General features: G+C 40.5%; 1 protein-coding gene across 2 annotated transcripts in view; it reads right to left on the bottom strand.

Annotated features, from left to right (window-relative positions):
* The window catches only part of p2rx3b (purinergic receptor P2X, ligand-gated ion channel, 3b), a 39,049-nt gene that overhangs the window by 22,034 nt on the left and 3,246 nt on the right, over positions 1-13,769 (bottom strand). For both annotated transcript variants that reach the window (XM_026172150.2, XM_080303287.1), the window contains exons 2-6: positions 11,679-11,814; positions 11,529-11,600; positions 8,464-8,536; positions 8,235-8,328; positions 726-803 (exon numbers count right to left, since the gene is read on the bottom strand). In XM_026172150.2, coding sequence (XP_026027935.1) covers positions 726-803; positions 8,235-8,328; positions 8,464-8,536; positions 11,529-11,600; positions 11,679-11,814 — 453 coding nt within the window. The remainder of the gene's footprint in view (positions 1-725; positions 804-8,234; positions 8,329-8,463; positions 8,537-11,528; positions 11,601-11,678; positions 11,815-13,769) is intronic.

Below are 13,769 nucleotides of genomic sequence, written 5' to 3'. Positions count from 1 at the left end.
TTTGAACGGTTTTGTTACATTTATAAAAGAAACAATCATTAAAAACCTCATTTTGTATTCACACAAGTTATCTTTGGCTAATATAAAATATGTCTGATGATCTGAGACGTGACAAGTATGCACAAAGATGGAGACTCCTCCTGTAGCACACACTTCTCTGTGATAACGACATAACAGCTTTCAACTGAATTAGCCAGTGTGTCTCATCCTGTCAGAGCAGGCTGCCGTTGCTCAGTCTGGTGCTTGGCTAACATTACACTTTACATTGAAGCATGAGTGAAACAGTGAATTACACAGATGCTAATGCTAGCTAATTAATGTCACCTGTTGGGGTTTCATCCCTGCAAAAACAGCAGAACCCTTTCCTGCTCAGTGAAACTGATCTCTCCATCTATTCACAGTCCTTAATTTTCCCTTTAAATTGGCGGTACTGTGCAGTTATATCAACACTGATTCATATTCATTTTGCATCCTTGGCTTGAATGCAGAGCTGACAGTGTTTTGCATTGAATGCTTTGCAAATGTCAACTCCAGTGTTAGTGCCAGTGCATTCAGAGTGACAGTTATCGGGGATAAAGCGTTCTCTTCACAACTCAGTAGTCTGAATATAACATTTCTTCATTAAAGTGAGCAATAATGTGAAAACAGAATAATTTGTCCTTGTTAAACAAACAAACAGATGTTCCAGACGAGCCTTAATGTCAACATATAAGGGTGTGTGATACTTGGTGTAGTTGAAGGTCGGGAAGCGGATGCTGTTTTTGATGAAGATGGTGAAATTTTCTGTTTCCATCATTGGTGTGCTGCATAGGGGAGAACAGACAAACATGAAAACGTCACACAGAGTCACAGGAAAGACAGAATTTACTTAACATATATTTAATTAAAAAATGCACCGACTGACTGCCGGGGACGAGAACCGGACGATGTTCTCGGCTGGTGACCGGCTTGCTTGTATCATGCTTGTCCAATTATTAGCTCATCCATTTCATGCATGCACAGCACCCACGCAGCAGCCCATACAAATAGCCGTGCACGCACTGATATGTCCTTAGTGTGGAAGCTCTTCACTGTGAGTGAAGATGCACAGACCAAAGTAAAATGCAGGGGAACCACTGTGATAATGTTCATAAGAACAAACCTAATCAGATATTATACTCATGCAGCTGAACATGGTTATTTTAATTGCTAAAAAATGCAAAGTGGCTAAAACTAAAGCTGGAGCTTGAAGCCAGCCACAGGCTAGCACAAATAATCAATAAGATAAAGCAGGTGTGGGGAACTCCAAGCCTCAGGTGTGCCGTCCCAGGGGGACATCTAAAACCTGCAGGACAGTGGATTGCCCCGCCCCTGAGATAAAGGATCCAGTTATGAGGAAAATGAAAGACACGAATGAAAAAGAGAAACAGGTATCTTTTAAGGCATCTTGTAGGTATGTGATACAAATGTTGCTACATAAATCTGCTGCAACTGCTTTTGTTGGGTGAGGTAAAATAAGACGGATGAAAGCAGAAAAATCTATAACCTGCTGCAGTTTGGCAAAGTTGTAATTCTAATCATTACTTTAGCTATGAAAATAATACCTTACACTAAAGATAAGCATATTTCCTTCTAGTTATTAGAAAGAAAACCAGTATAAACACAAACTGGTTGGTCACACTAACAAAAACGTTGGAAAACAGAATCGGCCAACAAAACTCTGCATTTCTATAAAAATAAAGCTAGAAAAATATAATACACAAAACTGCAGTTTAATAGTGTTACAGACACTACAGTAGGGGTGCTGAAATATTTTTTTTAAAAGTCTATTTTCCCCCCTCGTTTACACTGGTGGACCAAAGTTAGTGATTTATAAAACTTGTCTCTGATTCTGTTCATCTGGATGTTTGAGAAACGTTTCATCTTCAGTCTCAGCTGACTGCAGGTTTCCAACCTTATAAACGGGACATTTGCATGATGACTGAAACTAGCAGCACTGAAGGAACAATGGGCTGGGAGGTCAGTTTCAACACTGACCAGTGAGCATTGGTCTCACTGGTCATGGATCATAGTGTTGCAGAATTGTTCTTGCTATCAGGATAACTGTGACCTCTCACGGTTGATCTGATATCCTCGTGTTGGTGTTGTTCCCAGATCATCATACTAAATGTTGTTCCAGGATCAACATTGCAAGTGACCAATCAGAATGTTGTGACGTCATACCTTTGCGACTTCGGGAAAAACCGGCGTAAAACAAAAAACTGTACTTAAGCTGCGTGAAACCGCCTCTGTCCGCCGATCAACGGACCCTGACCCTAACCCTAACCGTAACCCTTTAATAAACAGTAAGCAGAATTAATATTGTCCTTGCAACATTGGAATTTCATAAATTCACGAATGGCTTGGCGCGCAAAGGAATAACGTCACAACAATGTGATTGGTCACTTGCAATGTTGAACCTGGAACAACATTTTCATGATGGTCTGGGAACAACACCAACACGAGGATATCAGATCATCCGACCTCTCACACTGTCAGTGTTTTTATAAGCATAGCAGTCAGAGCGGGTGTACGCCTACCAGCTCACTGTGTCTTTGGTGTTTCGCTAGCTTAGCTTAGCTCGTAGCCGACTCGTTAGCACCATGGCTACTTCACCTGTCCCTCCTGCACTTTCCTGCTCATTGTGTCAGATGTTTAGTTACTCCTCGGCCTCCTTTAGCAGTAATGATATCTGTAACAAATGTAGCATATTTGCAGCTCTGGAGGCCAGGATTACTGAATTGGAGACTCTGATTCGAACCCTTCATTCACCCGTAGCTAGCCAGGCCCCTGTAGCTGGTGCAGCCGAAGATAGCGTAGGCCCCGCTACCTGTTTCCCGGCAGACCCCAAGCAGCTGGGGAAAGAGGGCGGCTGGATGACGGTGAGGAGGAAGCATAGTCCTAAACAGAAGCCCCAGGTACACCACCAACCCGTTCATGTGTCTAACCATTTTTCCCCACTCGGCGACACACCCGCCGGGGGTCAAACTCTGGTAATTGGTGATTCTGTTCTCAGACATGTGAAGCTAGAGACACCGGCAACCATAGTCAATTGTCTTCCAGGGGCCAGAGCAGGCGACATTGAAGGAAATTTAAAACTGCTGGCTAAGGGTAAACATAAATTCAGTAAAATCATAATTCACGTCGGCAGTAATGACACCCGGTTACGCCAATCGGAGGTCACTAAAATCAATATTGAATCGGTGTGTAACTTTGCTAAAACAATGTGGGACTCTGTAGTTTTCTCTGGTCCCCTCCCCAATCAGACCAGGAGTGACATGTTTAGCCGCATGTTCTCCTTAAATTGCTGGCTGTCTGAGTGGTGTCCCAGAAACGATGTGGGCTTCATAGATAATTGGCAAACCTTCTGGAGGAAACCTGGTCTTGTTAGGAGAGACGGCATCCATCCCACTTTGGATGGAGCAGCTCTCATTTCTAGAAATATGGACAAATTTATTAAACCCCCCAAAATATGACTATCCAGAGTTGGGACCAGGAAGCAGAGTTGCAGTCTTACACGCCTCTCTGCAGCTTCTCTCCTCCTGCTACCCCCCCAAAAACCCATCTCCATAGAGACTGTGTCAGCTTCCAAACAGACAAAAAACAAACTAAAAACCAGCAACAAACAACTTAAACATAAACAATTACAAAGAAAGAACAATACAGTATCCACATCTGTACCAAAGAGTAAAACAGTGAAATGTGGATTATTAAATATTAGGTCTCTCTCCTCCAAGTCTCTGTTAGTACATGACTTAATAATTGATCAACAAATCGATTTACTCTGCCTTACAGAAACCTGGTTGCAGCAGGATGATTATGTTAGTTTAAATGAATCAACACCCCCGAGTCATTCTAACTATCAGAAATCTCGAAGCACAGACCGAGGGGGAGGTGTGGCAGCAATTTTTCACACCAGCCTATTAATTAATGAAAGACCAAGACAGACTTTTAATTCATTTGAAAGCCTGATGCTTAGCCTCGTCCACCCCAGCTGTAAAACTCAGAAACCAGTCTTACTTGTTATCATCTATCGTCCACCTGGGCCTTACACAGAGTTTCTGTCTGATTTCTCAGACTTTATATCTAATTTAGTTCTGAGCTCAGATAAAATAATTATTGTGGGTGATTTTAACATCCATGTAGATGCTAAAATGACAGCCTCAACATGGCATTTAATCTGTTATTAGACTCAATTGGCTTCTGTCAAAATGTAAAAGAACCCACCCACCACTTTAATCACACTCTAGATCTTGTTTTAACATATAGCATAGAAACTGAACATTTAACAGTGTTTCCTGAAAACCCTCTCCTGTCTGATCATTTCCTGATAACATTTACATTTACAATAATTGATTACACAGTGGTGGAGAGTAGACTTTATCACAGTAGATGTCTTTCTGAAAGCGCTGTAACTAAGTTTAAGAATATAATCCACCCACTGTTATCATCTTCAATGCCCTGTACCAACACAGAGCAGAGCAGCTATCTGAACGCTACCCCAACAGAGGTCGATTATCTTGTTAATAATTTCACCTCCTCACTACGTACAACTCTGGATACTGTAGCTCCGGTGAAAACTAAGGTCTCTAATCAGAAGTACCTGACTCTGTGGAATAATTCTCAAACACGTAGCCTAAAGCAGACGACTCGTAATCTGGAGAGGAAATGGCATGTCACAAATTTAGAGGATCATCATTTAGCCTGGAGAAATAATTTGTTGCTTTATAAGAAAGCCCTCCGCAAAGCCAGAATATCTTACTATTCATCACTGATTGAAGAAAATAAGAACAACCCCAGGTTTCTCTTCAGCACTGTAGCCAGGCTGACAAACAGTCAGAGCTCTGTTGAGCCAACCATCCCTTTAATGTTAACTAGTAATGACTTCATGAACTTCTTCACAAATAACATTTTTATCATTAGAGAAAAAATTACCAATAATCATCCCACAGATGTAATATTATCTACAGCTACTCTTAGTACCATTGATGTTAAGTTAGACTCTTTTTCTCTAATTGATCTTTCTGAGTTAACTTCAATAATTACTTCCTCCAAACCATCAACGTGTCTTTTAGACCCCATTCCTACAAAACTGCTCAAAGAAGTCCTGCCATTAATTAATGCTTCGATCTTAAATATGATCAACCTATCTCTAATAATCGGCTATGTACCACAGGCCTTCAAGCTGGCTGTAGTTAAACCTTTACTCAAAAAGCATCTCTAGACCCAGCAGTCTTAGCTAATTATAGGCCAATCTCCAACCTTCCTTTATATCAAACATCCTTGAAAGAGTAGTTGTCAAACAGCTAACAGATCATCTGCAGAGGTTTATTTGAAGAGTTTCAGTCAGGTTTCAGAGCTCATCACAGCACAGAAACAGCTTTAGTGAAGGTTACAAATGATCTTCTTATGGCCTCTGACAGTGGACTCATCTCTGTGCTTGTCCTGCTAGACCTCAGTGCAGCGTTCGATACTGTCGACCATAATATCCTATTAGAGCGATTAGAACATGCTGTAGGTATTACAGGTACTGTGCTGCAGTGGTTTGTATCATATCTATCTAATAGACTCCAGTTTGTGCATGTCAATGGAGAGTCCTCTTCACACACTGAGGTTAATTATGGAGTTCCTCAGGGTTCAGTGCTAGGACCAATTCTGTTTACATTATACATGCTTCCCTTAGGCAGCATCATCAGAAGACATAGCATACATTTACACTGCTATGCAGATGACACCCAGCTCTATCTGTCCATGAAGCCAGATAACACACACCAATGAGTTAAACTGCAGGAATGTCTTAAAGACATAAAGACCTGGATGGCCGCTAACTTTCTGCTTCTTAATTCAGATCAAACTGAGGTTATTGTACTCGGCCCTGAAAAGCTTAGAAATATGGTATCTAACCAGATTCTTACTCTGGATGGCATTACCTTGGCCTCCAGTAACACTGTGAGGAACCTTGGAGTCATTTTTGACCAGGACATGTCCTTCAACGCACATATTAAACAAATATGTAAGACTGCTTTCTTCCATTTGTGCAACATCTCTAAAATTAGAAATATCCTGTCTCAGAGTGATGCTGAAAAACTAGTTCATGCATTCATTACTTTCAGGCTGGACGACTGTAATTCATTATTATCAGAAAGTCCTAAAAACTCCCTGAAAAGCCTTCAGCTAATCCAAAATGCTGCAGCAAGAGTCCTGACAGGGACTAGAAAGAGAGAGCAGATTTCTCCTGTTTTGGCTTCCCTTCATTGGCTTCCTGTTAAATCCAGAATTCAAAATCCTGCTCCTCACATACAAGGTCTTAAATAATCAGGCCCCATCTTATCTTAATGACCTTGTAGTACCATATCACCCTATTAGAGCACTTCGCTCTCGCTCTGCAGGCCTACTTGTTGTTCCTAGAGTATTTAAAAGTAGAATGGGAGGCAGAGCCTTCAGTTTTCAGGCCCCTCTTCTGTGGAACCAGCTTCCAGTTTGGATTCAGGAGACAGACACTATCTCTACTTTCAAGATTAGGCTTCAAACTTTCCTTTTTGCTAAAGCATATAGTTAGGGCTGGACCAGGTGACCCTGAATTGTCCCTTAGTTATGCTGCAATAGACGTAGGCTGCCGGGGGATTCCCATGATGCATTGAGTTTTTCCTTTCCAGTCACCTTTCTCACTCACTATGTATTAACAGACCTCTCTGCATTGAATCATATCTGTTATTAATCTCTCTCTCTCTTCCACAGCATGTCTTTTATCCTGTCTTCCTTCTCTCACCCCAACCAATCACAGCAGATGGCCCCGCCTCTCCCTGAGCCTGGTTCTGCCGGAGGTTTCTTCCTGTTAAGTTTTTTCTTCCCACTGTCGCCAAAGTGCTGCTCATAGGGGGTCATATGATTGTTGGGTTTTTCTCTGTATCTATGAAGCGCCTTGAGGCGACTTTTGTTGTGATTTGGCGCTATATAAATAAAATTGAATTGAATTGAAAAGGAATAGTAAAAACTTGCATCAGATGTGGCCTACTTCATATAGTGAATCATATAAGGCTTATATGATTTACTCATGTGGCCACTTTCTCATTACTTTCAGATATTGTTCCAGGAAGTATCCAAAACATACAAGTTTCATTTATCAAATTTTTCTAGGGATCTTATATCTGTTTTCACTCTTGTATGCTTTTCGTACAAGTTTCACACAAGACAGATACAAACTTTATAAGATTTATAAATATCTTTTCCATATGGGAAAGCCTGCTAAAAGGTAGTGATGGGATTTTTGGCTCTTTTTAGAGAACCGGTTCTTTCAGCTCCGAACCGGCTCTTCAGGTTGTTTTGTTGCTTTAATTAATTTATTATTAACAATAATATAAAATTTTGCACAAAAGGAATTACTAATGTAAAAGAAAAAGTGGTTTTATCTATGTATGTTTATATATAAATATATGCGGTGCCCCCTAGAGACAAAACACGTACAAACTCCAAAAAGCACGTACAAACTTGGTACTTCCTGGCTTGTGTAGCCACTAGGTAACAAACGCTCACCACTGCGCCCAGCATTCTGGAGCACCGCTGTTGTCTTTTGTACAGTTTTTACATGTTTTGGAGTTTGTATGTGCTTTGTCTCTAGGGTACCGTAAATATACTTTTATTTATTCACTCCACATAAAATGTAATAAATAAATCATATAATACAAAAACCAACTATTCACATTTCAACTTTTAACTATTAAAATTTTCAGCTTTTTCCTTTTAAACAAATTTAAAGTGAAACAACACAAAACACTGCAAACCACAACACAATTAAATATAAATTATAATATGAAAACAAAAAGAAGATGCATATTCTCTGTCATATGGACCTGCATGAATAAACTTTCTGAATCCTTTATCATCTGCAACTGAAAATAGTTGTGGATGATTACTATACCTTTCTAATGTGACGTTGTTGTCCCTGGCTCTCTTTCTCTCTCCTTCCCTCCCGCTCTGTTCCTGTGCTACTGCGAGTGTAACAGTGTAACTACCGCCCCTCCCCCCTCTGCCCAGTGCAAAGCACACGGCTTGCATGCAGAGTGAAGCGGAAAAAAGTGCGAGAGAGAGAGAGAGAAAGAAAAACCCCACGGCTCGCGATAAGGAGCATCGTTCACTTCAAAGATCCGGCTCGTGTCGTTTGCAACCGACACATCACTACTAAAAAGCTCTTTACCACATGCAGAGCATCATCTTACGGCTTGATGGTGTCGATCTCAGCAGGACACCAACCCTTAATCTCACACGTCTTGATCATGGCATTAAAAGGAACACACCTCCCTGTAGCAATTCCTGAGTAGAAAAGAAAATACAGGTACAAGGTCCAAAGTAAAACACTTCAACATATTAATGCACATAAATCTAGTCATCAACAGATCATTTTAACGTGAAATATTGTTACTGCATGATAAAGACAAAGTATCTCACCATAACTTGCCGGCTTATTGATGTGCTTTGTGCAGTTTCTGTCGTCTGTACAAAGAAACTTTCTTTTTTCACTCTGGATAAAATACAGTGACATGTGAAGAGAACATTAAAGCTGCATCACAGCTGTTTTACAGTACAGTGTTTAGTTTTTTACATCCCTCAAATACGTGCATACATTTTATAATTAATTTTTAATTTTCTCATCATGTGCAGCAGTTGTATTGACACCGACGTCTCTCTAAATCCACTCACATAGCATAGCATAGCATAGCATCTTTATTTATAACGCACTTTACATCCAACTATGTTGACCAAAGTGCTACAAATATAAAACAGAGAGGAAACAGTTTAAATTACATATAAAATATCTTAAAATTAAAAGTAATATAATTAATAAGAAACGTATTAAGAGACATCAACAAGTCCTGCTGTGCTAAAAGCCAAGGTAAATAAATATGTTTTAAGACGTGATTTAAAAACAGATAAGGAAGGTGCCTGTCTAACATGTAAAGGCAACTCATTCCACAATTTTGGTGCTGCCACAGCAAACGCCCGATCCCCTCTGAGCTTACGATTAGTCCTGGGCACACTCAGGAGGAGCTGGTCTGCCGACCTGAGGGACCGGGAAGGTATGTATGGATGAAGAAGCTCAGAGAGGTACACAGGGGCAGCATTGGACAAACATTTAAAAACAAATAAAAGCATCTTAAAATGGATCCTAAAATGCACGGGCAGCCAATGAAGTGAATATAAAACTGGGGTGATATGCTCGTATCTATGAGTGCCAGTTAAAAGGCGTGCAGCAGCATTCTGGACTAACTGCAGTCGAAAAACAGAAGACCGACTCACCCCAAAATAAAGAGAATTACAGTAATCCAGCCGAACGGTTACAAAAGCGTGGATTACTGTTTCAAATTGCTGTCTCGTAAGAAAGTGCTTAATTTTGGCCAGTTGCCTCAGATGAAAGAAACTAGACCTTACAACCAACCCAATCTGGCTTTCAAGCTTAAGCTCAGGATCCATTTTAAAACCCAGATTAACAATCTCTGGTTTACAGAATGATTTCAGGGATTGCAAATCAACACACGGAACAGCAGTGGAGGCAGGTCTGAACACCATTACTTCAGTTTTAGAATCATTAAAACAAAGAAAGTTTAGCGCCAACCACGACTTGACGTCCTCCAGACATGTTTGTAAACGATTTACAGACGACCCATCTTTCTTTTTAAGAGGAACATAAATCTGGCAGTCATCTGCATAACAGTGAAACGAGAGTCTGTGTTTTCTAAAAATTGAGCCCAATGGAAGTAAATAAAGTGACAACAGGATAGGGCCCAGAATGGAACCCTGTGGTACTCCGTGAGACAGCGGAGCTCGGGAGGACTCACAGTTTCCTAAGCAAACTGAAAAGGTTCGGTTTGTTAAGTAAGACCTGAACCATTTCAGAGCCACACCTGTTATACCGACACACTGCTCCAAACGTGAGATTAAAATTTCATGGTCTACAGTGTCAAATGCAGCAGTTAAATCGAGTAAAATAAGAATGACACTTTCACCAGAATCACATGATAAAAATATATCATTAAAAATTCTTAAAAGTGCTGATTCAGTGCTATGCATTGCTTTAAAACCAGATTGAAAAATCTCCTGAACATTTTGTGCATTCAAGTATGAGATCAATTGGTCATATACAATTTTTTCCAAGACTTTAGATAAAAAGGGCAGCTTAGATATTGGTCTAAAATTCTCAACAGCGTTTGTATCTAGCCCAGGTTTCTTAAGAAGTGGTTGCACAATTGCATCTTTGAAATTCTTTGGAACCACACCTGAAGTAAGGCTGCTATTTAAAATGGTTAAAATGGTTGGACCTATGGTAGAAAAAACTTCTTTCAGAAAAAGGGGAGGGATAGGATCATAAGGTGAGCCTACAGGCTTTAAATGAACTACCACCTCCTGTAGCTGAGCAAGAGTAACCGACTCAAACTGTTGAAAGACAGCTGAGCAAACTGGAAGATCAGAGGGGTCAGATGTGGGCAAAATAATCTGCGCCCTAGCCGAGGCTACCTTGTTTATAAAGAAGTGCAGAAACCTTTCACACATTTCAAGTGAAGGCTCAAAACTAAGAGCAGAGGGAGGGCTTAAAATAGTCTCAATTGACTTAAACAATATGTGTGGTTTCTGATAATTCACCATAATAATATTTGCAAAGTGTTTCCGCTTTGCTTCTTTTATTGTAAGCTGATATAAGGCCCAGCACTCTCTTAAACTTTGTAAAGAGACCTGTAAGTTATCTTTTTTCCATCTCCGCTCAGCCCTACGACATTCACGCCTCGCAGCACGGGTTTCATCGTTCAACCAGGGTTCAAGCTTTGTCTTAGGATGCTTAATTTTTAGAGGAGCAACAATATCCAAGACAGTCTGACAAGTGGTATGAAACCAAAAACTGAGTTCCTCTACGTATTGGAGTGTCTCAGGAATGGAGAACTGATTATAGTAGGTGGAGAACCGTGCTGCCGTGGAAGAATTTAACAAACGAGATGTCTTTGCAGGGACAAGCCCCCTGAATTCATTTCTAGATAAAGAGATGTCAAACAGAACCGGCATATGATCAGAAAAAACAGGATCGGAGACTTTCAGATTAAAAACAGGCAATGAGTAGGCTAAAACCAGATCGAGAGTGTGGCCACACTGTTGCGTGGGTGCAGACACACATCGAACTAAATTAAAGGAATCAGTAAGATTCAAAAAGTCTTTAACCATGGGCTTATCTGGACAGCACACATGAATATTAAAATCCCCAACAATAAGAAAGGAGTCATATTTTATCGTGACTTCAGTTAGAAATGCAGCAAATTCCTTTATATCTTTATATCACATCACAGCAGCTGGTTAAAGTAATGGAGCGTTGTCCTTTTTTGTACAGGGTGAGATACTACTGCTTTTTCCAAAAGGGAAAGCATTGTGTTTACAACTAGCACGTAGCCAACATTGGCTTTGTGTATCTGTAAAGTAAATGAGCCCCAGGACTGAGTGATGATCTGTTAGTCGTGGTGATGATGACTTACGTCAGGACAGTATCCTTGGACTTGGTTCTCTGTAGTAATCAGTTTAGTGATGATGCAGAACACCGAAGCTCCCTGCAGGAGATACAAATGCAGTCTGTCAGTATCTCATCTTCACTCAGTCAGTCCTTACATTCGTCCATACACACACACCTGTGTAGGAGTGACGTAGTCTGCTACATCCATAACCTTGTTATTGTAGATTCCAAAGCCTTTGACCTTGGTCATCACAGAGGATTCAATCGCCGTGTCTCTAATCTGGTAGGCCTTCTCAGTGAGAAACACCCATCTGAAACATTACATAGAGAGTGACGCATGCCAAAATGTAATCATAAGCATCATTATACTTAAAAAAACAACCCTTCTTGCCACTAGCTACAATCAGGGATAGTGCACTGAAAATGCTCGCTGTAAGACACTACAAAGGAATTCAGTTAGATCTGCTAATCTGTGATCATTAGCTCAGAGTTTTCTTTTCAGAATAATTAAGAGTTGAGGTCTTTTGATTGGAAATAAATAATGAAATGAATGACCTATTGAGAAGTCACTATGAGAATTTGCAGAGCAGACAAGTGTGATTACTCTCATATTATTCTCATTATTCTCAGTGTGATTTAGCCTCTAGTGAGGCAGTATAAAGATCAAAAATCCACATTAAGAAACAGAAGTTGTTAAATGTGAGACTTCAGCCAGGAGAACAGGATTCATACTACCAATGGAAACCATGTTTTCTGACAGAGTTCACTAAGTATTCAGGTTTATTGGATTCTTACCTTTGGTGCTTGTTTGCTGTGGTGTGTGCAGCAAAACTGTCAGTTTAATAAAACATCTTGTTTAGGTCTAAAATGAACCCTTACACAGTTTTGACTGCATGTTAGAACGGATGGTTTATGGGCGTCCGTTCCCACCAAAGCCATTTGGACTTATTGCATGTTCTACTTACAGAACTGCAAGACGTCACCTGAGAGTTTGGAATTTTTCAACTTTAAAAAAAATCTGGCGACCCTCTGAAATGCTTTGTACAGGCCTTTTCATCGCTTAACCTCCTAGGACCTGGCGTCCACATATGTGGACATCACATTTTGGGGTTTTTAGGCTAAAATACTCAATTTTGCTCTACATGGGCCTGACATCCACTTACGAGGACATTATACTGCTACTGTTCTATCAAAATTTAAAACGAATATCCTCATATGTGGCTCTTATTTTTCTTAAAAACAAAAATAAGGTTAAAAAAGAATCTGGTAATTCTTTGTTTTTACATTCATTGGGCCCAAATATGTCCAAATATCAAAGAGAAATTAAAAATACATGTCATGGAAGAGTTGGGGTCTTAGGAGGTTAAAAACCTTTTGTGTTATGTTAAATAAATAAATAAAAACAGAACGTGATACTCATGCTCAGTTTTGGCTTCAGTCAACAGCAGCAGCTAATATCAAATTAGAAATGGAGTCTACTAATCCCTAACATCGAGATATCATGAGCTGATTCTGTAGCAAGATAACTTTTTACGGGGTGCATGCCCATTCCTTCTAACCTCTCGGTTTGGGACAGGCATCAGTGGCTACTGAGCAACCATGTCGTAGACTGAAGTGAAGACGTTAAAGATCTGAACATTGTTGGCATCATCTGGGAAGCTGAGCTAACCACAAATGACCGGAGTCGTTGGAAGTCATTAGTTATCCTATGTGCCAATCGGTGTAGGAGAGACTAAGTCTAAGAAGGAATCGCTAGCATAAACAATTCAGTTCAGTTTTCTTCATCTATTAGTGTTTTTTTCTGTAGTTTAACTAATCGGTGTGTCTCATATGGCTTCATGTACAGATAAAGCTGAGTATCATCTGCATAGCAGTAATAATGTAAAATAATGTAAATATGGCCTGTATTTATATAGCGCTTTTCTAGTCCCTAAGGACCCCAAAGCGCTTTACACATCCAGTCATCCACCCATTCACACACACATTCACACACTGGTGATGGCAAGCTACATTGTAGCCACAGCCACCCTAGGGCGCACTGACAGAGGCAAGGCTGCCGGACACTGGCGCCACTGGGCCCTCTGACCACCACCAGTAGGCAACAGGTGAAGTGTCTTGCCCAAGGACACAACGACCGAGACTGTCGAGAACCTTCCGATTACAAGGCCAACTCCCAACTCTTGAGCCACGATGGCCAGACAACTGGTCTCAGCACAGAACCCTGTGGAACTCCATAATTAACCTCGGTATGTGAAGAAGACATTTA

The sequence above is a fragment of the Astatotilapia calliptera genome, chromosome 6 (genome assembly GCF_964374335.1).
Source record: "Astatotilapia calliptera chromosome 6, fAstCal68.1, whole genome shotgun sequence".
Classification (NCBI taxonomy): Eukaryota; Metazoa; Chordata; class Actinopteri; order Cichliformes; family Cichlidae; genus Astatotilapia; species Astatotilapia calliptera.
Note: the sequence above shows the minus strand (reverse complement) of the source record. Positions and strands in the feature narration are given on the sequence as shown.